A 25,451-nucleotide genomic window follows, 5' to 3' on the forward strand; every position below is an offset into this window, starting at 1 on the left:
ACGTGGAGGACGTCAAGTTGCAGTCGGGCATGAGGATCAAAGAGTTCCTTGAGATCGGTCAGTCAACATTTCACTACAGAATTCCTCTTTTAATAGTTTTGAAGAAGGGGTTCTAAAAGGGTTCTTTGAGGACAGGTAGGGTTCTACATGGAACCCTTTTTTTATCTGAAGAAGCCTTTTTGGAAAAGAGAATTGAAAGAAATGGTTCTTTGTTGGGTTAAAATGTTCTACGTGGAACAAAAAAGAAACGGGAGCCAGTTTAAATTTGAATTACACATCAGTCATTCAGTGATCTATCTAGGTAGCTGTTTGTCATTGTTTTGGGCTAGTTAGTGGACTGTCTCTTTTACCTAGTATCTTGTGTTGTTTTCAGAGGTGTTACCTGCGGGTGAGACTGTTAGCGTGGTGATGGGCATCGACTTCTGTGATTCCACACAGGCGGCCAACTTCCAGCTCTGGTAAGGAAGAGCCTGCTCCCAGATGGCTGTAGATTGCTTAGATCCCAACTAGCCTCTGTGTACTTTCCCCCCCCCCCCCCATATGGCCTGTCACGTATCACCACTAGTGTTGCAAAATTCTGGAAACTTTCCCAAAGTTCCTGGGTTTTTCAGCAATCCTGGTTGGAAGATTCCGAGTTGGAGGATTCCCTACCTGCGTATTCCCTCCTGGTCCCGGGAATCCTACTGGGAATTCTGGAAAACCAGAGAATTCCTGGGAAAGTTTCCTGAATTTTGCGACCCTAATCACTGCACAGTATTATTGCTCTATTCTCCTATAAGTGAATCATGTCATGTCTTATTTTTCCTTTGCAGCACTCACACCAGGAAGTTCTTTGTATCGATCCAGCCACCGGTTGGAGAGCTGATGATGCCGATCTTTATGACAGAAAATGAGTTCAAAAAGGAGCAAGGTGAGCACAGGAACCACTGCATGGAAATTAACAAATTTAACAAAAACATCAATGTGACACGAAACCCCCTCAAACACATTTGATATGGGCCCCATTTTGACTGTGCTAAAGAAACAATGCTAGTGTCAACAAAGAGTAATACAACGTTATTGTTTTGTAATAGTAAAATCCCTGAATTGATGCAGTTTGTTTTGAGATGTCTTTGCCTCTCTGGGTGTTGTTTTGGGTTGGTTTCCAAAAGAACACTCAAGAATTTGTACATTTCTGAGGCAAATCATAGTATATTTATTTTTTCTCACTAATGAATGGCAGTCTCCATCAGTCACTACACAAACTAACCCTAACAATGGCATGTGACTACTACCGCACTATCACCTCTGACTTGATCAAATCCACACCCACCAGGAAACCTTGGTATTCATTCTAACCTGGTTTAATAGCAATGGTCACACTTGGAGCAGAATCACTAACACTGGGCAAGGCTTTCAACTCAAATCCAACCATATTGTGTGTTTAAACGTGTCATATCCTCCGTTCTTCCCTCCTGATACTGGTCCCAATAGAGACGCTATTACAAAGTCTAGGTAAGTTTCCTTTGATAGAACTTGTTCTCGTCAGCTGTCTATGTGCCACCTGCCTTAACAACCCACCCCCCATACGAGACTCAACCTCTCCTCCCCATCCTTCCCCTCAACCTCTCCTCCCTTGCTTCACGCTGTTCCCCCCTATAACCCCCTCAGCGATATCTAATGCCTGGGAGCCGATGACTATTTGCACTATGTATCTCCAGTTCACTTCAATGGCAGACACAATTGACCTAACATAACCTAACCTGCATCCCAGCCTCTAACGTGTACTGTAGCTCCACTGGGAATGACTGGGAATGCTCCACTTAGATCCACTAATCCCGAATCAATGTCCTAGCACTATGGAATACTGTAGTTCCGGGAATGCGCAAAGAGGATGTCCGATTTAGAAAAAAGGCACTGCATTTGAAACCATTGCGCTCTTCTTTCACAGCATTGATTGTATTATACGGGCTGTAAGACACCTGGGCTGTAACTAATGCATACTGTAGGCCACATTCAGATGTTTTAGAGAAATATAGCTAACTTAACTTTGTCTGAATGGTGAGAGGACAGTATAGCATGCTGCTTCCAGTTAATGCATATAATGGTGTTTTTATAATACATTACAAGTTAATGTTCATTGTATTCTAGATTTAGCGTGGAGGAAGTTTGTGGAGAAGTTTGCTGAATTCAGCCATATATAACTAAGACATCACAGAACGAAGAGGGAACATTTCAATCTCTTTAAGGGAGCCTTTATCTATGTTCAAGGAAGTTTGACAGTGATATATGAGAAAATGTGACAAAAAGACAAGCAGGATAGAAATATGAGTTATAGACTTGCAACCTGATAAGTAAAGTAATCCACATGCAGGCTATTCCCCTCAAACTCCTGTTTTTGGCAAATATCAGATTACTTTCTTATTCTTAGGAAAGTGTCACTGCCTTGTGAGTTTGTTTTCCACATTAAGCACCATGCTTATTTAATGGCACATATTTGTAGTCTTTTAATCCTAAAGCATAATATAGTGAGTGTAGTCCTAAGAGAATTGTGCAAAACCCAACCCCTTTATGGTAGTAGACCCTATAGAGTTTTAGATTGTTGTAGTATCAAATGGTATATGGACACAAATGCCTCCATATAGTATGAGATATTACACAAGGAGGTTTGGTTGAAATGTTATGTATTCACGGGACAGTCTCCTATTTTGAAGGAGTCTGGTGTCAATGAGCATTCATAAAAACAAAATTCAATTGACCTTCTACAAACACATGTTCAATCTCACTCAAGCTGGAACCTGCAATTCATCTTTCCTCGATTCCTCGATTTCCTTGCATCCCTAAAAAGTATTGGAGAAGAAGGTCTGAGGGGAAGGACCTTGGACCGTCTCCTCCAATACAGTTGAGAAGGAGCCGAGGAGATAGGATGCAAGGAATCGCGGGAAGACGAATTGAGATGCTGATGCAGACTCCTCGACCACTCATCTTTTGACCGCTACTATTTTGTACTGTCCTCAGGTCAGTTGATGGGCATGAATGAGATCACAGAGAAGCTGACCCTGGAAGAGAAGTGTCAGGGCGAGCACACTATTGTCCAGAGGGTTACCACTGCCGCCAACCTCGGCCGAGTGCCCTGTGGCTCAGACAAGGAGTGCAGGTGAGAGGGGCGGGCGTTTGGAAAAGTTGTCAAAGTTGGCAGATGGCGCCAGAATACATATTGATATAGATTTTTTTCTTTGTTGAATTAGTGTGTTGCATGTTTTATTAGACAGAGGAGATAGTAGGGGAATGTGTCAAATAGGCAGTTATGAAATCATGAAAGAGTGTTGCTGTTTTGTGTCATAATATTGATTCAACTATAATTTGGTATTTTTTTTGTTTTTCTTCAACTTCATCTTTACTTCTGCTCTTTGATCTTTGAACTTAGCCCTCCTGTTCCTCCTCCCCCGTTTACGATTCACAGGTTCGCTGGGAAGACAGTGACCAGTGGCAGCCTTGTACTGGTCAGTGTGGTGACCAAAGAGGACGGGGCCGCCCAGCTGACGGTCAACTGTGAGAAAATGGTGATTGGCACGATGCTGGTCAAGGATATCCTTCAGGCCCTCACCCAGTGATGACCCCCAACTCCTGACCCCTGACCTTTGACCCCAGCAATTTCCTTCCTCTCCTAGAGCTCGGTTCTGTCTCCCTTTGCTCACTCACATACAACCACACATTCATCCACTCCCGTTCCACATACCCCCAAACTTAGAGTCCTCTTACTCTTCTTTTAAGATACTGATAGTCTGATAAGAATATGTTGAAGACAGGTTTGATCTATCGACCAATTGATATTCTGCATGTAATGCAGGTTTCAAACAAATTATGATGATTTTTTACTTATAGGAGAGATGCATATCTGGTGGGAAATAATGGGCCCCACTTTGTCTTTTAAAATCACTTCTTTACGAACCGTCGTAACAAATTACAGAATGGCATTACTGTACATGATTTGTAATGACAATAAGTCATTAAGAATCATTCCACTGAGCAAATAAAATCTGTGACGACGTTGAATCAACATGGAAAACTGATTGTTTTCACCCAACTTTTAACCTAAATCCAATGACATGGTGAAAATGTTTGTGGATTTCACATTGAATTCACATTAGTTGACAACTCAACCAAATGTAAATCAAAACTAGACATTGAACTGACGTCTGTGCCCAGTCAGATTTCTTTCCTAGCCTAAAATCCTCCTTATCATTTGTCATGACTGCTGTAAAGGTTTGACATGCTCTCTTTAGCCATATCTACGAATGGCTCATGATGTACAGTACATTATTGTCTGAACGAGAGACTGCGAGTCCTCACCTATACTCTTGCTAAACTTGTTTCAGCCAAGCTCAAATGTAGCATGTAGAAAACACCATGCCTTTTTTTTTAAATGTAGAGTGGTACCATTACACCATTACCAACATTACTTAGGTACAGTAACAGGGCATATCATCAAGGAAAACATGGTCGCTCCTCAATTTCCTTTTGTCTACTGAATGTTCAATGAAGTCCCCTTTTGAGTAGTGTAGTTCTCTATTCTCAATCTCTACCGTCTGGCCCGCTAAATGTCATACACATAGAATAGATGTTATTGAATGGGACTCCTGCAGATAAAAATTATATACAGTAAATGTGATTGTATGCATTGCAATATTTAATAAAAAAACTAAGGTCTGTGTTAGTGTGTGTCTGTGTCTGTGTGTATGAGACTCCAAGGTGTGACTTAATATTGTTCTGGGAGACTGAATGATTTCCAAACATGACAATGTTACATCATCATGGCCCAAGGCAAACTGTTCTGTTATCAGCAGCTGTCCTTGTTTTCCTGCCTTTCCATTGACTTTTGCATATACTTACAGTATCTCCAGTATAGGTAAACCATACTGTATGTAAAGGTGGTTTCTATCAAGCTATAAACCCGCAGATGTTGTCATAATGAGTCCTACGGAAATGGAAATGGGATCCTAAGGAAACTGCTCTATGCTGTCTTGGGCACCAATGGGTCACACCAGGTAAAGGGCATTGGTCTGTATAGTGGAGACACGTGCTATGATATAACCCACCTGCATATCTGCGAGCTGCCCACGTGACATAAGTGAAGTTGTTTATTTATTTGTTTAAAAATGTTTTGCCATAGGAACATGTAATTGTATGGTCTCACCAAAGGAGTTCAATACAGCAAGCATCAATAACAGTTATCATAGAAAGTGGAAGAAAAGGGAAAATGACAGCAGTTTCACTCCTTGAAATTTGATTTGATTTTTCTTTGTTCGGTATCACACCAGTAAATCTTTCAAGCTTGTGAACTTAATTAATTGGTCTATGGAGTCATGGCACAGTCAAAGAACAAAGGAGAATTTAATTTGAACTTTCATGTAATTTCAAAATCATTTTACTACTGGTATGCAGACAATTTGAGGACATAATTTGCTTAACTCATACCATTGACCACATACCTTATGAAAAGTACCTTTTTAAAAGTACTGTTAAACGTGGCAGTGGTCTATTATTTCCTCCCCTAAAAGACAATGCTATATATAACTTTAAAAGGTTCAACCTTTCTCTCAAAATGTAAACTTTGCAATGAATTTAAGATAAGAGTGGATGGAGCAATCTTTTAAAGGGTAACATTATTGTTGTTATTTTAATGCACACTCGCTTTCTCTTTCTGATACCATGATTATGGTCTACCATATCCTCTGTGTGGTTATGAAATAATGTGGTGTTTAAGCTTTATTTATTATACAAATGAAAATAATATAATAAAAGGGATGAAATGTGTCAATGTCTATTGCCTTTTTTGTATGTGGACCGAGGAGATGGAAAACCTAACTTGACAGTCTTTGATGTGGATATTTGTTATAGACTTGTCTTCAAATTCAGCTACTTCCTGTTTGTAACGTACAATGTATCCAATTTAGACATGATATGACGTCATGTCTAGAATCGAACGACCCTGGGGCCCATGAGCGGACAGCGTGATTTCGCTCCACGTGCTGAACTTTAAAAAGCTCAATTGTGCCTCAAAATAAAATGTCTGAGGTTAACAGGGGGCAATGAAACACTGAAGTTATACTACTGAAACTACGACATGATGTACCCCATTTTAATTAGTTAAAAATGTATTTGTAGGTCTGTGCATCTCAACTTCAGTGGTGCGGCTTCAGCCATTTCAAAGGAATTACCCCGCATGCCGTTAACAGATAAATTGACGCACATTTTCCTAATCATGACACCTGATTTGTGAGTCTTGAAAGTAGTCTTCAAGTAGTGTTTCGAGGCAGACACACATATTTGACTCATACCAGCGGGTTCCTGTGCAATAATATGGCCTTTTCTCTGGTAAGTAGCCTTTTTTTGTGAATAGTCGAGCGCTGTCTATAAAATAAACTTAGCAGTCGTTCAACGCCAATATCCTTTGTAAAATGAACGTTTAGCATCTTTAGCTTTTGTCCACCGTGCAACTGCTAGGTATAGACATTTTTCAATATGTTCTTTCAATTTTAACATTTTCCATTCATAAATAATCACCAGTCCAACTCTAACTGTTGAACGATGTAAATGTATTTATGGTTGCCTTTTATGTCTAGTGCAAATGTACTCGAGTTTTAGCCATCATTTGACTGATAATAAGTTTACCTCAAACGGAGTGACAACCGGATAAATAATAGCCAACAAGGCCAAGTTGTAAAGACTAGGCCTATTATTTTAACGTTTTCCTATCTAGCCTACAGGGGGAATAAACCTACTTTATTGGGGAATAAGCCAACATTTATGTATGTGCAGTATTGTCTGTTGGTATGTTGTACATTCATACTGCAAACAGAAAGAAGACCTGAGGCTCCATGACCACTGGCAAACAGGCTCTCAAGCCCTGTCTACATGCAGCAATGGGGATGTCTTTCGCAGAATGAACACAATGTTGGGCAAACTGGCATACGCAACACGTGAGTTTCAAGTTTGGGGAAGATAAATTTAACTATAAAAATGCACCTTTTATAATAAAACCATTACATGCATTTTTTTTCTTTCATTTTAGTCATTTAGCAGACGCTCCTATCCAGAGCGACTCATAGCTAGTGAGTGCATACATCAATTTTTTTCATACTTTTTTTCAAATGCATAATCGCATTTGTGGTCATAATGGTTTTTCCTGCTAATGGAACATTCGTGGTTATAGCCTACTGGCGTGTGCGCATTTCTGCACATATAATGTGATGAAATAGTCGAATAGTTTATCAACATTTTAAGCTAAATGATCTGATCTGTTGCGTCAGCCTCATTGAGTAAAACACGTTTTTTGATGCTAGTGGTTGTATTAATTTGGGATCTATCACATCCCACAACTGTCCCAGACTATGTTTGGAATATTTTTCTCGCACAGAATAGAATAGGTCACCTTTTGTACTATGGGGGATAGTAGATTGACATAGGCTAGTGCTTTTGCAGTTCGTTAGGCCTACTCATCTTGTTGGCAGATGAAAAGTAAATGTGGACAGTTCTTCCGATATCTTCAATATGCACCGCTGAATTGGACAAGGACTCACGCAGTTGCGTCCCCAACGTGTCTGTCTTCACTTGTAGCCTGTGAGAAAGACCCGATCACGTGATGGAGAGCCGTGTGAGCGAGAGGTGCTTCGGAGCAGGCAGCACTCAGGGAGAAGGGCATAATGCAGCACTCCGGGCCAAAGACACAACGGCCACTGGCTGCAAAAGGCATGGATTTTTTTAGGGTACATTATGGCTACACAAAGGGGATGCCGGGAAATTCGAGGCATCAAGTGCTTCTCAAATTGTGAATGAGAGACTGACGAAGTGTGAACAGCCTGCGCAAAAAACAAAGCAGAACTCAGGCCTTTCAAGCAACTTTTTTCAAATCATCATTAGTCGCATCATGCAGCCTTACAATGTATTAAAAATCAAAACATATAGCCTAACATTTGTAGAACAACTTAAGTTACATTAACTCAAAATTAAGCATATAAGAGTACGTATTTCTTTATTAACCGCTCTACACAGAATAGTCGCATGTGCGGCACTCCCTCAAATCGTTTAAAGAAAATATGCTTTCTATTTTATTCAGCTTTGTTCAATTGTATTCTTCATACTATGAGATAATGCCATGGAATTGTAAGCAATTCTTGTCTGTTAAATGAACTAGTGTTGCCCACAGCCATATGGCATAGCCAGATCAGGACCTAACATAAGGACAACTCAGAGTATGCTATTCTGGTCTTCTGAAATAGACTACATTTTCTTCATATCATGTTTCTATAGACCTGTCTATAATGAATAATGGATTTATTATGATTGTGTAGGCTATATTACATGGATTTATTAGACTTTTTTAAATGTAGATGTTCCAAAGGTCTGCATCAGTGGCTAGTAGGCTATGTGTGGAAGCCAGGAGATGCTAAATGTGTTTATGTTAATTAACAGTCAATTACAGTGAGACCGACAGTTATTTGCTTGACAATCACCGGCTGACAAAATCTTGTGACCACCACAGCCCTAATGGGACCCTTTGCTGTGATAAACCTTGCTCTGATTTAAGTATTTCAAATGTCCTAATACAATCCCCTTTTGGGGTGTGCTGGTATGATTTTTGAGCTATAATGTGCTCTCTGGATCAGGATGGCCTCTGATGCAAGTGGCAGCACTGAGCTCCTGCTTCAAGGATGATACCTATTTCTGTGCACTAGGTTAAACACTCTTCCAGAAGGGGCCAGCCCTGGTTCTGCCTCGTCACGTCTCTAATCCTGTACAATGACTAATCAGTTTTGTCTCTGGCGTGACACACTTGCCGCTGACTCAGTTTTGTTTGGTCTGGCAGTGGCACCCTCGCCCAGGGCAGTGAGGCCACAGAATGTAATTACGGTACATTTGAATGCCCAGGGTCCGGTTTCCCAATAGCGACGGAATTTAGGCTTAGTGTTTTAACAATGCATATTTTCTACAACGGCCGAAGATGTAACATGAATTTCCCAAAACACCACGCAGAGAGAAAGGTCGCTAAGTGTGTCGTTGGCGCATGTGTCGATACTGGTAGGATCAAAAGAAGGGGAGCGCTACTTTCTCCAATCAAATCTTACCTTAACATTATAATTATTTCACAATACTGATGACTGTTCAACTCTTATATTACCACCTATGGCTGGAAATATTGAGGTGGCTTATTCTAATGCTTACACAATGTAAATGCACTACAGATTTGTCACATCATTGCGCACATGTTAGGCTACACATGAAATGTATTGAGACCAATTACAGACAGTATCCTACAAACTGGAACTCAATTGCATGAAATGTATTTGAAATAGGCCTAGAGCATACTGTTTATATTTTAATGCAGTCTCGGTTTTCATTTGAAGCATTGTTTTATACGTCGCTTGTTTGTATCAATTGCAAAGACATTGGCAACTTTGTATTTATCTACTTTGTTCTGAAGTTATCGCGGTCACAGAGATGGATAAACCATGTGATTCTATGTTTAGTGGAGATCTTCTGTGTATAAAGTGACATGGGAGGGCAAAAAAAGAATCTAATGACATACTTAGGTCTTCTACGAATGGTCTGAGGCAGGTGTTAGAGTATGGGCTCCTGAGTGGCGCAGTGGTCTAAGGCTCTGCATCGCAGTGCTAACTGTGCCACTAGAGATCCTGGTTCGAATCCAGGCTCTGTCGCAGCCGGCCGCGACCGGGAGACTCATGGGCGGCGCACAATTGGCCCAGCGTTGTCCAGGGTAGGGGAGGGAATGGCCGGCAGGGATGTAGCTCAGTTGATAGAGCATGGCGTTTGCAACGCCAGGGTTGTGGGTTCGATTCCCACGGGGGGGCAGTATAAAAACAAATATGTATTCACTAACTGTAAGTCGCTCTGGATAAGAGCGTCTGCTAAATGACTAAAATGTAAATGTAATGTGTTAGATTACGAGCGTTTTTCAAGTGCAACGTTAATAACAATGTTTTTGAGAAACCGCTCAGATTTTAACGATGCTCTTACGAAAGTTCTATCGATGAACTTAGCGTTAAGATGCGTTTGGGAAACCGGGCCCAAGGCTGTTCCTCTGAATACTCCTCTGTTCTATCCTTTTTTACCATTAAAACCATACATTAGGATTGTGTGCTGCACTTTGTAATGTGTTCCAAGGTTAATAATTTGAAATCATTTAAAAGTTGCCAGCTAGAGCAGTGTTTCTTAATCTTGGTCACGGGCACCCAAAGGGGTGCACGTTTTTGTCTTAGCACTACACACCTGATTCAGAGCTTGATTAGTTAATTATTTGAATCTGCTGTAGTAGTGCTAGGACTAAAACAAAAATGTGCACCCCTTTGCACGAGGACCAGAATTAAGTGACCTAGAGGAAACAAAATGCTGTCTTCACTGGGTCTGTGAATTTGTTGAGGTTTCCTTGAGTGATGTCCCTCTCGAGTTGCAGTATGATGAGCACTTGAGTATTCTCTGTATTTATAGTGCTAGGCATGCTGGGTAGCCCACTGGGCCAGCCTTTGGAACCTCTGGGCACCACAGATCTGCTGGCGAAGTTTCCTGGGCTGAGGCGTGGTGGGAATCCCCGCATGGAGGGGCACTCCTTACTGGACTCGCGCTGCAGCAGCCCGGCCGACTCTGAAACCAGCGGGTTTAGCTCCGGATCGGACCACCTCTCTGAGCTGCTGGTGAGTTTTGATTGAAGACCCTAGAATATAAATCTTTATTGGGGCAGTTTCACAGGACCAGATTAAGGGCCGGCCCTAGCCTTTTTTAGGGGTCCTAAGCGAGTTTTGGTTGCCCCCCCCCCCCCAAGGACCTTTTGCGACACCCCACTAACCAAATTTTGCAGTTTTTAAAGCTAATTTCCTGCAATTCAACACATTTTGGCATGGGGTGGAGATAAATTGTTGCAGTTTAAAGGCTAATAATTGAGTTAAGGTCTGTTAGTGAATGACGAGAACTGCTGATGTCTACCATTCAAACTAAACAGTACGTTTTAAGGGGCCCCGTTTAATCTGATCACTCCTCCGCTATACTCAAGATAGTGTAGGCCATTTTGTGCTTTTTGGTGCAAAATAGCTTTTTGCCCTATTTGATTCCACTAAAATCAGTTATGGCTAGCCTGAGGCTGCTGGAAATATTCCTGGTATGCACTTAAACTGTCTGGATCCATCAACAACAAAATAATTGTGAAAAATGTATGTTAGAGTAAAGGTTGGGTAGGTATCCGTGTTGTAGTACTCGAGACTGGTCTCGACCACACATTGAGTGTCTCGGTCTTGTGTCGGATACATTTTTGTACTCTGTCAAGCAGAATAAAAAAAAAACTCAGCAGCTTCCATTCTGTCAGCGCATAAAACTGCTTCGCCAGGCCAAATATATACACTCCTTTCTTGAAACATTAATATCTTAACAGCCTTATCTATTAGTCATGTTTGCGCAGTGGCGAACCTATAGGCCTTCAGTGTGTGATAGGTTTGTGATTCTGAAAGGATAGCAACCGTATTAACAGCCCACTCGTGTAGTGGACATTCAGAAACTTGTCCTGAAGCCACTCCTACGTTGTCTTGGCTGTGTGCTTAGGGTCGTTGTCCTGTTGGAAGGTGAACTTAAGCACCAGTCTGAGGTCCTGAGCGCTCTGGAGCAGGTTTTCATCAATGATCTCTGTACTTTGCACCGTTCATCTTTGTCTCAATCCTGACTAGTCTCCCAGTCCTTGATGCTGAAAAACATCCCCACAGCATAATGCTGCCACCACCATGCTTCACTGTAGGGATGGTGCCAGGTTTCCTCCAGACGTGACGCTTGGCATTCAGGCCAAAGAGTTCAATCTTGGTTTCATCAGACCAGAGAATCTTGTTTCTCATGGTCTGAGAGTCCTTTAGGTGCCTTTTGGCAAACTCCCAAGCGGGATGTCATGTGCTTTTTACTGAGGAGTGGCTTCTGTCTGGCCACTCGGCCATAAAGGCCTGATTGGTGGAGTGCTGCAGAGATGGTTGTCCTTCTGGAAGGTTATCCCATCTCCACAGAGGAACTCTGGAGCTCTGACCGTGACCATCGGGTTCTTGGTCACCTCCCTGACCAAAGCCCTTCTCCCCCGATTGCTCAGTTTGGCCGGGCAGCCAGCTCTAGGAAGAGTCTTGGGGGTTCCAAACTGCTTCCATTTTAAGAATGATGGCGGCCACTGTGTTCTTTGGGACCTTCAATGCTGCAGAAATGTTTTGGTACCCTTCCCCAGATCTGTGCCTCGACACAATCCTGTCTTGGAGCTCTACGGACAATTCCTTCGACCTCATGGCTTGGTGTTGCTCTGACATGCACTGTCAACTGTGGGACCTTATGTAGACAGGTGTGCCTTTCATGTCCAATCAATTGAATTTACCACAGGTGGACTCCAATCAAGTTGTAGAAACATCTCAAGGATGATCAATGGAAACAGGATGCACCTGAGCTCAATATCGAGTCTCATAGCAAAGGGTCTGAATACTTATGTAAATAAGGTGTTTCTGTTAATATTTTTTATAGATTTTCAAAGATTCATTATGGGGTATTGTGTGTAGTTTGAGGAAAAACATTTTATTGATTGTGGTTTAATTAAGCATTTGTGAACTTAGACCAAGTGTGATTTTTCAGAGTGAAAATCAAAAAAGTCATTAAAAACTGGATTTTTCAGGGTGCCTTTCCTTTGCTGAGTGGGCTGTTTTGGGAACTTTTTTTGGCAAAATTAGAGTATACCCACTTCTCCACGCATCACTGCATAGGGCAGATGGAAAGACAGCAGTCACGCACAGCATGATGTTAAAGGATAAGCCGTCCATGAACTCTGACATAATAAGGCAAAAGTTCCCAATCATAAGAATACATTAAAACAACCATTTAAGGATTTCCCAATCGAAATGTACAACTATTACTTCCCATAAAATTTAAAAAAAAAAAAACATTTCAAGTTTAGCACACAAAGTAACCGGTCGCTTAAAGTGGAACTGACAGCGTTTTAACTACTTTGCAGATATGAAACAAACAGACAATCCTAATATCAGTTAAAAATATCAAATTCCCAATCTATGCTACAAAACTAACTTTAGAAGGGGTTTTAAAAATAGGTTCTATTTGACTTAACGTTCCATTACGTGCACTAAGGCATTGTTGGCAGAATAGATGGATGCAGTTCAATGCATGATTTATATGCAGTGGGGGGAAAAAAGTATTTAGTCAGCCACCAATTGTGCAAGTTCTCCCACTTAAAGTGTACCTATGATAAATTACAGGCCTCTCATCTTTTTAAGTGGGAGAACTTGCACAATTGGTGGCTGACTAAATACTTTTTTCCCCCACTGTAATTCACTAATACATTTCTTAGTAGTCCAAAAAATATTGCTATCAGGTTGTAAATCACAGCTGGCCTGGTACATTGTTTGCTGCCTCCATTCAGGATGCACTGTTTCAATATCTCTTCTGGACAAAATCGGACAACTAAGGCTGGGAATGTCAATACAATCGAACTAGCAAGGGCAATATCACAAGTCAGTCATAACGTGGCTAATAGGCTAGCGTATCTATTTATGTAGCAAGCTGAAAACACAGAGCCTAACGTTGGCTAGATGGCTAGCTAGCTGCTAGGAGGATGTCATGCCATTGGAGTGTGTGAGTAACTGACTTTTCCCTTCATATTGTTTTTCAGTGGCTATACACAGCTAGAGATGCATGTGTCATTTGGTTAGCTAGCAAGAACTTGAACTCTCGTCTGAGTGTGCCAGAGCACAGAACTGATGAATTTACGAACATGCAACACCCGCTGTATATGACCGGTGTCAGTAATAGTTAGTCAAGAACGCTCTAGATAACATGTAACCAGCTCTGCTAAGGTGTGTAAAATGGTCAGTGAGGTCTTCTCTCATTTGTCTGGAAGTAGCTAGCTAGCCAACTTTTTAGCCAGTTAGCTTGGGTGCTTGGTTGGGACATGCATTGGCAGGCAAGTTGCAGAAGGACGAGGAGGCTACAATTCCCCATCGTTTATCAGTGCAATGTTGACGGCATACAAGCTGAAAAAGTTTGAGGGTTTATCTAACGTTCCTTCGTTAGATTTTAGCTCCTCTTGCTCTGGCTAGCATTAGTTGATGTTATTGATGTGCATAACTGCGTGAGAGAGAGCCTAACTTTTCATAGTGGTTTGATCAATAGGACTGTAAAGTTCCCAAATGTAAGCGGACTCCCGTGGTGTTTACATATTTGCAGAAATCCTTTCAGGTGTATTTTGTGGCTTTTGGTGAATGCGTTCTAATGATCTAAAGTCGCGCTGTTGCAACTGCCTGTAAACACACAGTCCAGTTCAAAGTTAATGATGGCAGCCCGTTTGGCAAATGGCTTGTTTGTATAAAGGCTTACTGTAGCTATAGCGCACCGGTCTGTGTAGACTCTGGTCCTGGACAAGACAGATGTTTTATTTACAGCCATGTCTATGAATTGTCCAAACGCACGGCCACTTTCCCACTCTATATTGCTATAGAATTTTCACAAATGCCTTTAGTATACATAATTCCCAAACATTCTAAGAATTTATGAAAATGTGAAAATGGCCATATCTAAGTGGTCGCTTGTCAGAAAATGTTTTAAAAAGTGTAATTCTTCCTGGGGGTGTACAGTGGGGAAAAAAAGTATTTAGTCAGCCACCAATTGTGCATGTTCTCCCACTTAAAAAGATGAGAGAGGCCTGTGCTTTTCATCATAGGTACACGTCAACTATAACAGACAAATTGAGAAAAGAAATTCCAGAAAATCACATTGTAGGATTTTTTATGAATTGATTTGCAAATTATGGTGGAAAATAAGTATTTGGTCAATAACAAAAGTTTCAATACTTTGTTATATACCCTTTGTTGGCAATGACACAGGTCAAACGTTTTCTGTAAGTCTTCACAAGGTTTTCACACACTGTTGCTGGTATTTTGGCCCATTCCTCCATGCAGATCTCCTCTAGAGCAGTGATGTTTTGGGGCTGTCGCTGGGCAACACGGACTTTCAGCTCCCTCCAAAGATTTTCTATGGGGTTGAGATCTGGAGACTGGCTAGGCCACTCCAGGACCTTGAAATGCTTCTTACGAAGCCATTCCTTCGTTGCCCGGCGGTGTGTTTGGGATCATTGTCATGCTGAAAGACCCAGCCACGTTTCATCTTCAATGCCCTTGCTGATGGAAGGAGGTTTTCACTCAAAATCTCACGATACATGGCCCCATTCATTCTTTCCTTTACACGGATCAGTCGACCTGGTCCCTTTGCAGAAAAACAGCCCCAAAGCATGATGTTTCCACCCCCATGCTTTACTGTAGGTATGGTGTTCTTTGGATGCAACTCAGCATTCTTTGTCCACCAAACACGACGAGTTGAGTTTTTACCAAAAAGTTATATTTTGGTTTCATCTGACCATATGACATTCTCCCAATCCTCTTCTGGATCATCCAAATGCACTCTAGCAAACTTCAGACGGGCCTGGACATGTACTGGCTTAAGCAGGGGGACACGTCTCGCACTGCAGGATTTGAGTCCCTGGCGGCGTAGTGTGTTACTGATGGTAGGCTTTGTTACTTTGGTCCCAGCTCTCTGCAGGTCATTCACTAGGTCCCCCTGTGTGGTTCTGGGATTTTTGCTCACCGTTCTTGTGATCATTTTGACCCCACGGGGTGAGATCTTGCGTGGAGCCCCAGATCGAGGGAGATTATCAGTGGTCTTGTATGTCTTCCATTTCCTAATAATTGCTCCCACAGTTGATTTCTTCAAACCAAGCTGCTTACCTATTGCAGATTCAGTCTTCCCAGCCTGGTGCAGGTCTACAATTTTGTTTCTGGTGTCCTTTGACAGCTCTTTGGTCTTGGCCATAGTGGAGTTTGGAGGGTGACTATTTGAGGTTGTGGACAGGTGTCTTTTATACTGATAACAAGTTCAAACAGGTGCCATTAATACAGGTAACGAGTGGAGGACAGAGAAGCCTCTTAAAGAAGAAGTTACAGGTCTGTGAGAGCCAGAAATCTTGCTTGTTTGTAGGTGACCAAATACTTATTTTCCACCATAATTTGCAAATAAATTCATAAAAAATCCTACAATGTGATTTTCTGGATTCTTTTTTTTCTCATTTTGTCTGTCATAGTTGACGTACCTATGATGATAATTACAGGCCTCTCTCATCTTTTTAAGTGGGAGAACTTGCACAGTTGGTGGCTGACTAAATACTTGTTTTCCCCACTGTATATGAACAGATTTTAATAAGATTTCATGTTGCTAAAATGCTGTCAGTTCCACTTTAAATGCAACAATGTTTCTCACACGTTATTTTCAAAGAGATGGCTAACAGCAAGTGCGCTGCAATAAACACAGTTCAACTCACTGATGATGATCATTTGAAACTGAACTTGTTGAAAGTTGATCTTGAAAGGGAAGAAGCTAACAAATGAACAACAACATCCTCTTTGATAACACCTGCTGTAGCCGCTGCAAACTAGCCGACAACAAAAGCTAGCTAGCGGGAAAACTACTGCTCGCTGCTGCGCAGTGTCCTGTTGGCCTTCAAGAAGGCAGATGTTTCCATCAAGTTTTTGTAAAAACGGTCCCACCCATTAAGTCAAAATGTGATTGGTTGATTCCACTGTCACTCCAAAATGTTGCCCTAATACAGTTGAATGGCAGATGCCTTTATCTATCTGCTGATGGCCTAGCCAATGGCTGACTTAGCTAGATTTATCTCCCCAGAGACCAGCAAAGAAAAATCCTGATTGTATATTTTTTCTCTTCAGTGTTAACCCTTACCAACAAAAACTGAAGAGAATAAATCAGAATATTTTAAAGTAATATAATTATTTTATAAATCCATAGCCCTTCTCTGAAGGTTTAGAAGGCCCATTGTTCCCCACTGTCTTTGGGTTAGTAATTTGTAGAGTGGCTCTATTTTCCCTCAGCATGAATTATTTTTTCCACTATTCTGAACGTCTAAAGTATCCATATGTTGTTCTGAAATATGAACACAGAAATACTGGATATTTTGAACTCTTATGGTGGTGACGTCACAATTACAATCATGGTCTTGAATTGGACTCACATTTTTCTGGTCTTGACTCTGTCTCGGACCCCTTGTCCCCCTCTCGGTCTTGAATCGGTCTGGCCCCTCCCCTCCGGTCATGGATTTTGACTTGGACTTGATTTGCTCCGGTCTTGGTCTTGAATCGGTCTTGCATTAGGTGGTCTCAAACACAACACTGGTAGGTATTGATTTGGAACTGGCACTAAGAGTTCTGTGCACAGTTCTGGCTGTAGTTAATTGTGTGTGTGTTCCCTCTCTCTATAGTCTTCTCTGCGTATCTCCCCGCCCCTGCCCTTCATGATGCCGGGGGTACAACAGCGGGACCCCCACAGACTGGGCACAGCCGTCGGCTGCTCTCGCCTGGACCTCCACGACGACTCCTCCGCTCTCAGCCCTGAGCCCCCCACCCTCCCGGGCCAGGGCCGCTGTGGGGCGCCCCTGGCCAAGCGCTGGCCCCAGGCCTCAGTGTGGCCCAGCTGGGACTTGCTGGAGGGGCCCCAGAAGCCCTTCAACATCGAGAGGGAGGCTCGCCTGCACAGACAGGCTGCAGGTTCTGTAGCTACCACAGGAAACGGTCAACATCAGGGGTGTATTCATTAGTTGGATTCCATTGCAAAATAATTTGTCTATAGCAAAACGTTTTGCAACAGTTTGCTCCAAATGGAAAACGTTTTGCAATGAAAACAAGTTTCTATTGGACAAATTCATGTAGGCCCCTCCTTGTTTCGTTCCGTTTGCTTCCGTTTTGGTTCTTAAACAGTAATGTTTTCGTTGCAAGAAGTAATGAATACACCCCAGTTCTCCAGGGCCATATTCTTGCTGGTTCCCCTCTCTCCCTCACACTTGATTGACCAATTTAATGTAAAAAATGTGACTATTTCAGGAGTCTAGTCATATAGTTGCATTTGACTGTCTTTTGGCCTCTACATGCTACAGTTGGACTGTGCTATCATCTTTCTTCCTTACTTTTTCTTCCAGCTGTGAACGATGCCACCTTCACATGGAGCGGCCAGCTGCCTCCCAGGAACTACAAGAACCCAGTGTACTCATGTAAAGTGTTCCTGGGCGGTGTGCCATGGGATGTGACTGAAGGTGAGAAGAGCCAAACAACCCAATAAGAATGCTAATTTTGTTTCAGTTTCAAAACGTTGTGCCCTACTGAACATGACCCAGGTTTAGTAAGTTGCTCTGGATAGGAGCGTCTGCTAAATTACTAAAATGTAATAAGTAGTTCCACTCCTGTGACTAACCTCTTCTCTCCCCTCCCTCCACAGCCAGCCTGGTCAGCACGTTCAGCGTGTACGGACCTCTGAGTGTGGAGTGGCCGGGTAAGGATGGGAGGCATCCGCGCTGCCCACCCAAAGGTAATACGCCCAAAGGTAATGCTGACGTGGTAGGAATTGTATTTTACTCATTGTTCTCCCAGAGCACAGAGGTGGACACGTACATTGGCTTGTATTCACTTCTGGTGTTATGCAGTCACTCACAGTAAGTGGTGCCTTCTATTTTTGTGTATTCTTCGGTTGAATAAAATGACCTCAAATCCATGGTCAACCTGAATTGTATTTAAGGGAATTGTGCAAATGTTATGTACCTTTTTTAAATTGCTTGTATGTGGTAAGGATATGCTGCAGGGATACAATGTTACAGGGATATAGTAGAATGTAGAAAAACTCTGACGCTGTGGTATGTTTAGCCATCGTCAGGGAGTAATATACTCCCTGTGTGTGTGTGTTTTTAACTGACACTGGTCTCTGTGCAGGCTATGTGTACCTGGTGTTCGAGAGTGAGCGGTCTGTCCACGGGCTGCTGCAGGCCTGCACCCAGGACCTGCTCCACCTGGAGGACTATAGGGAGTACTACTACAAGATGTCCAGCCGTAGGATGCGCTGCAAGGACGTGAGTAGTGCCCTGTTAATGCCTGGTTCCACTTCTGTCCATAGGACGTTCTTGTAGCACCTAGCCTACCTGCTGTCTGATCTGTAGGAATTGGATGGGTGAAGGCAATGGGGATGGATCTTCTGCCATATTGCTCTCACTAATCCAGTCTTTGGCCCCATAAGGGTTAGACTCATTTCCATGTGTGACTGACTTTGGATGGAGCCTTCATAATTGGCTGCAGTATTAAAATTGAAACCCTCTGTATTAGTTTCAACTCTTGCCCTTCCCCGTATGTCCTTAGGTGCAGGTAATCCCTTGGGTGCTGGCTGACAGTAACTTTGTACGCTGCCCGTCCCAGCGCCTGGTCCCAAGTAAGACTGTGTTTGTAGGCGCGCTGCATGGCATGCTCAACGCAGAGGCCCTGGCCTTCATCATGAACAACCTCTTCGGAGGGGTCATGTACTCCGGCATCGACACGGACAAACACAAGTACCCCATAGGTAGGTGTAGTGTGGACCAACGCACGCTGGGATTGGATAGCCTTGTCTCCCGACACTACTCTTTACCCTCCAAAGCTCCATTATCCACTGGACCACTTCAGCTGTTTTTGCTCAGGGCTAACAAGTAGCACAATATTTAAAAAGGGAATAGTGCCTTTTATAGTATAAGGGGAAAATGAATCTGTTAATAGCCGACAGTCTGACAGAGGTAGTTGTGACTTTGACGAAGGGGCTGTTTAAGCATGTGTCCCTAATGGCAGGGTCGGGACGTGTGACCTTCAACAACCAGAGGAGCTACCTGAAGGCTGTGCGCGCTGCCTTTGTGGAGATCAAGACTCCAAAGTTCACCAAAAAGGTAAGGAGCGCTTCCATTGGGCATCTCTGTTGAGAGATGGATTGAGGCAACCCAAGCTCTCTAGCCTTACCCAGTACTCAACCTATTTACAGGGCTGGATCATTGATTGATTTGTCTACTCAGGTTCAGATCGACCCCTACTTGGAGGACTCCACGTGCCAAGTGTGTAACCGACAACCAGGGCCCTTCTTCTGCAGAGACCCGGTGAGAACACCCCATACAATGGAGGGTAGAGGACAATGTCCAGCACTCATTTTATTTGATGGGTTAACTCCAGTGGGTTATTACTTAATGCTAAGAAGGTTGGGGATGATTCATTTCAGGTCTTATTAGTGAGAAAAATGTGAGTGCTCCAGTCTGAAATGGTGACTAACCGAGTGAGTGACTTGTCTTCTCTCCAGGCCTGCTTCAAGTACTTCTGCCGCTCCTGCTGGCACTGGCAGCACTCTATGGACGTGCTCTGCAGCCACAGGCCTCTCATGAGGAACCAGAAGCACCTGGACTGCAGCTAAGCTGCCTGCCATGGGAACCGTCCAGGGGCCTCCAGAGACCCCACAGGAGCCGGAGCCAGGATAAGGGATAGGCTAACCACAGGAGCCCCAGAGCCTGTTGTCCCCCACAACAGGGCCCAGGGGAAGAACCACTAGGAATATTCACTACTGCACTGCTCGCTTTTTGCTGCTTACTTGTTTTCACTAATAGCACTTATGCACAGTGATGGGTTGGGGAGTCCTTGAGACAACTACTATTATAATTCAGGGCAGGACATTTAAAAGGCATCCATAGGAGTTCCTCTCCCTAGATTTTGAGTTTATTTTGTTGGTGTGTAGATCCCACACTTTATATATTTCAGGTCCTTCATTGCAGATGCCAGACTGTGCCTTTTTTTGATTGATTTCGACCATCCCACTGCACCTACCCAAATTCCTCAGAGGTAGATGTTTTTGTTTTTGTGAGGAGTTTGGGAATCAGTTGTCCAGTAGCATACCTTGACATTTTTACACAGGTTTTTTTAACCAATTTTTACTCATGGTTTTAAGTCCTAACATGGTAACTTAATATAGTATCTACTTGACTGCTTTTTAGTTTTTGCCCCCTCAAAGTAATTGCCTAGGGCTGTCTGTTTGTACATTTAGTTTTTTACAAATATGAAGTGGTTGAAGCCTTTTCTCTGCCTAACTGTGTCAGTGCTCCAGCCTTTTTAGCCATCATTGCCGGATGCTGACCAGTCAAACCACCAGGCTTTCAACTAATGATCAGATAATATGGAAATAACACTGGAACAAACCTTGACCTCGACTGTACATAGTTTTAATCAACTTACTGTTGTACTTTTAATTTGCACTTGAGAAAAGGGTTGACTCACCTGTTTTCTTTTTTCCGTCTGTACTTCAGCAGGACAGATGTTGTCATGGGAAGTGTTTTTCTTAACCGCTTGGTTCCTGTTGAATGTAGAAATAACTTTGCTTGTATGATGCGACCAAACATGGCTTACCTCCCCGTACCCTACTCCCACCCCTTTTGTCATCTGAGGCTCTGTTCCAAAGATCGGTCATCCCTCTTCTTTTTTTAAATAAAGTTTCTTGTGCTGCTTTTTAGGGTTTGAAAGTCTACCTCATTGGTTTGCTAATGTTGCTGCAGTTGCCTACAGGTGTGGAGGGTGTTCTGATTGCACAATAAAGGTGTTGAAGCATTATTGGTTCCTTGTTTATTTGCTAAAATAAAGGTGAGTAAATTCACAAATGTACACACATGATCTTTAAAGTGTGTGTGAGTAAATGGGTACCCTACCCTGGGTAATGGGGATGAATTGAAGGCATGTGTCAATACTTATGCTAAATTAGCTAATTCCTTCCTACAAATTATCACCATGTAGAGTGCCTGTTTTGTTCTACAGCCCAATATATTGGCACCCTTGCAATTTTCTTAATTCTCAATTTCTTCTAAAATAAGTTTTTTTTAACAAAACTGGTCTCCACTCCTTAGTGGATTTTCTACATTGCAGAACACTTTTTGTAAACTTCAGTTTAGAATTTTTATTTAGAAAATCAAGACATGGTATTCAAAGACAATGTCGGTGCCAAAGGCTGTGCAAACAAGTACTATTTATTTAACATTTATTTAACTAGGCAAGTCAGTTAAGAACATTCTTATTTACAATGACGGCCAAACTCGGACGATGCTGGGACAATTGTGCGCCGCCCCACTACTAGCTCTGGTGTGCCAATTTCTTCCATGCCATTTCTTTTTTTTTTCAAAATTAAAAAATGAAATGTGTTCTGCAATGTTGAAAATCCAATTGGGGGTTGAGACAAAGTTGGGAATTATTTAAAAGTGCAAGGGTGCCAATATACAGTGGGGAGAACAAGTATTTGATACACTGCCGATTTTCCAGGTTTTCCTACTTACAAAGCATGTAGAGGTCTGTAATTTCTATCATAGGTACACTTCAACTGTGAGAGACGGAATCTAAAACAAAAATCCAGAAAATCACATTGTATGATTTTTAAGTAATTAATTGCCATTTTATTGCATGACATAAGTATTTGATCACCTACCAACCAGGAAGAATTCCGGCACTCACAGACCTGTTAGTTTTTATTTAAGAAGCCCTCCTGTTCTCCACTCATTACCTGTATTAACTGCAGCTGTTTGAACTCGTTACCTGTATAAAAGACACCTGTCCACACACTCAATCAAACAGACTCCAACCTCTCCACAATGGTCAAGACCAGAGAGCTGTGTAAGGACTAAAATTGTAGACCTGCACAAAGCTGGGATGGGCTACAGGACAATAGGGAAGCAGCTTGGTGAGAAGGCAACAACTGTTGGCGCAATTATTAGAAAATGGAAGAAGTTCAAGATGACGGTCAATCACCCTCGGTCTGGGGCTCCATGCAAGATCTCACCTCGTGGGGCATCAATGATCATGAGGAAGGTGAAGGATCAGCCCAGAACTACACGGCAGGACCTGGTCAATGACCTGAAGAGAGCTGGGACCACAGTTTCAAAGCAAACCATTAGTAACACACTACGCCGTCATGGATTAAAATCCTGCAGTGCACGCAAGGTCCCCCTGCTCAAGCCAGCGCATGTCCAGGCCCGTCTGCAGTTTGCCAATGACCATCTGGATGATCCAGAGGAGGAATGGGAGAAGGTCATGTGGTCTGATGAGACAAAAATATAGCTTTTTTGTCTAAACTCCACTCGCTGTGTTTGGAGGAAGAAGAAGGATGAGTACAACCCCAAGAACACCATCCCAACTGTGAAGCATGGAGGTGGAAACATCATTCATTGGGGATGCTTTTCTGCAAAGGGGACAGGATGACTGCACCGTATTGAGGGGAGGATGGATGGGGCCATGTATCGCAAGATCTTGGCCAACAACCTCCTTCCCTCAGTAAGAGCATTGAAGATGGGTCATGGCTGGGTCTTCCAGCATGACAACGACCCAAAACACACAGCCAGGGCAACTAAGGAGTGGCTCCGTAAGAAGCATCTCAAGGTCCTGGAGTGGCATAGCCAGTCTCCAGACCTGAACCCAATAGAAAAATCTTTGGAGGGAGCTGAAAGTCCGTATTGCCCAGCGACAGCCCCGAAACCTGAAGGATCTGGAGAAGGTCTGTATGGAGGAGTGGGCCAAAATCCCTGCTGCAGTGTGTGCAAACCTGGTCAAGACCTACAGGAAACGTATGATCTCTGTAATTGCAAACAAAGGTTTCTGTACCAAATATTAAGTTCTGCTTTTCTGATGTATCAAATACTTATGTCATGCAATAAAATGCAAATTAATTACTTAACAATCATACAATGTGATTTTCTGGATTTTTGTTTTAGATGCTGTCTCTCACAGTTGAAGTGTACCTATGATAAAAATTACAGACCTCTACATGCTTTGTAAGTAGGAAAACCTGCAAAATCGGCAGTGTATCAAATACTTGTTCTCCCCACTGTATTTGGCTGCAACTGTATGTCCTGTTTGGCTGTCTTGCATAAAGAGTTCCCTCCAGTTTTACAGAATGTCAGTATTCATGGATGGCACCTGTCACTAGGTCTCATTGTTGCCATAGTTACCAACTTTCTACAGATGCTGCAGCATATTGATGTCTGACTGATGGTTAATGCCATATAATTAGGAATTTGAATACTAGAAAAGGTCAGCCATGTTGGTCTGTGATCAGATATTGTGTAAAACAATGAATGTGAAGAATTTATATGTGCTGTATGTGTGCTAGCTAGCTAGCCAGCCAATTTTAGAGGAATTATTTAATAAATTGTTCTAATTAACTGCCAATATACCAACATTCCATTCAAACAATGAAGTCAACCCACAGCTATACACTGGCTCAAATCAGTTGATTGGATTTAGACAAGTTGTAAATGCACTAAGTACTGATATCATATAATAGCACTTGCAGCTTTCCAAGAAAACAACATCTGAGACATGGTCTGTCAACATATTTTTGGCTATTTATACCAAAACATTGGTATAAAACCCATATAAACTATAATATATTATGACTATTCCATTACACAATTTCTGATATCACATGACTTATGTGGTCCTCTGTAGCTCAGCTGGTAGAGCACGGCGCTTGTAACGCCAAGGTAGTGGGTTTGATCCCCGGGACCACCCATACACAAAAAAAAAATGTATGCACGCATGACTGTAAGTCGCTTTGGATAAAAGCGTCTGCTAAATGGCATATTATTATATTATTATTATTCTTTTTATTATCCTGCATAATTAAAAAGCAGAAAATACATCACATATGCTTCAACTGCCATTCATTCCAATTAGACTGGTTTTGGATTTCTCCCTGACCAAGGTGGCTGCCATTTTCGCCCTATATGGAACTTTGAGAGTTTACGACATAACCCCTCTAGTAATTTGACAGGATCTCTATGGTTAATGCCAAGTCTTTCTGAACGGGGCTAATGACTGTTTTGTCAAATTTACACTACAGTGGCCTGGAAATATGATGGCGTTGCTAAAGTAGACCGATAATTAGTAGAAAACAAGTTTGCCGTCATTATGATGTACATTTCTTTAGAGCGATTGCAACGTTGCCATGCATGAGCTTGCAAAGTTAGTCAGAAATAGCTAGCAATGGCCTCCCGAGTGGCACAGCGTTCTAAGGCACTGCATCGCAGTGCTTGAGGCATCACTACAGACCTGGGTTTGATCCCAGGCTGAGTCACAGCCAGCCGTGACCGGGAGACCCATGAGGCGGCGCACAATTGTCCGGGTTAGGGGAGGGTTTGGCCTACCGGGATTTCCTTGTCCCATCGCACTCTCACGACTCCTTGTGGTGGGTCGGGCACCTGCAAGCTGACTTTGGTCACCTGCTGGACGGTGTTTCCTCTGACATTGGTGCGGCTGGCTTCCGGGTTAAACGAGCAGTGTGTCTAAAGTCAATCTGGAAACATCAAAATGATGACAAAAGCTTGCCCTACTAAATATTTGCCTCCTTTTGAAATGGCATCGTGTTTCCAAGTCACAGTAATGCACTTTTGACTAAATCTTCATCAGCACCCATTGACGCTGCATTGAGTAGAACGCTCAGTGGGGCATTAGTCCTAAAACGAAAGTTCAAAAGTAGACTAACAAATTGACACATCTTGATCTTAGATTTTTATT

General features: G+C 42.5%; 1 protein-coding gene across 1 annotated transcript; it reads left to right on the forward strand.

The window, feature by feature from the left end:
* Positions 1 to 375: 375 nt before the first annotated feature.
* LOC311122377 (cytoplasmic polyadenylation element-binding protein 1-B-like) lies at positions 376 to 20,322 on the forward strand (the record flags this gene model as incomplete). The annotated part of the gene is made up of 10 exons (XM_084196743.1): positions 376 to 458; positions 813 to 910; positions 17,339 to 17,624; positions 18,053 to 18,166; positions 18,349 to 18,438; positions 18,837 to 18,973; positions 19,257 to 19,455; positions 19,716 to 19,810; positions 19,934 to 20,014; positions 20,212 to 20,322. The coding sequence occupies exons 2-10, from the start codon at positions 890 to 892 to the stop codon at positions 20,320 to 20,322; spliced, it is 1,134 nt and encodes a 377-aa protein (XP_084052869.1). The 5' UTR covers positions 376 to 458; positions 813 to 889.
* Between the last annotated feature and the right edge of the window lie 5,129 nt (positions 20,323 to 25,451).

This window comes from Coregonus lavaretus, assembly GCF_964263955.1.
Source record: "Coregonus lavaretus genome assembly, contig: HAP1_SCAFFOLD_562, whole genome shotgun sequence".
Taxonomy (NCBI): Eukaryota; Metazoa; Chordata; class Actinopteri; order Salmoniformes; family Salmonidae; genus Coregonus; species Coregonus lavaretus.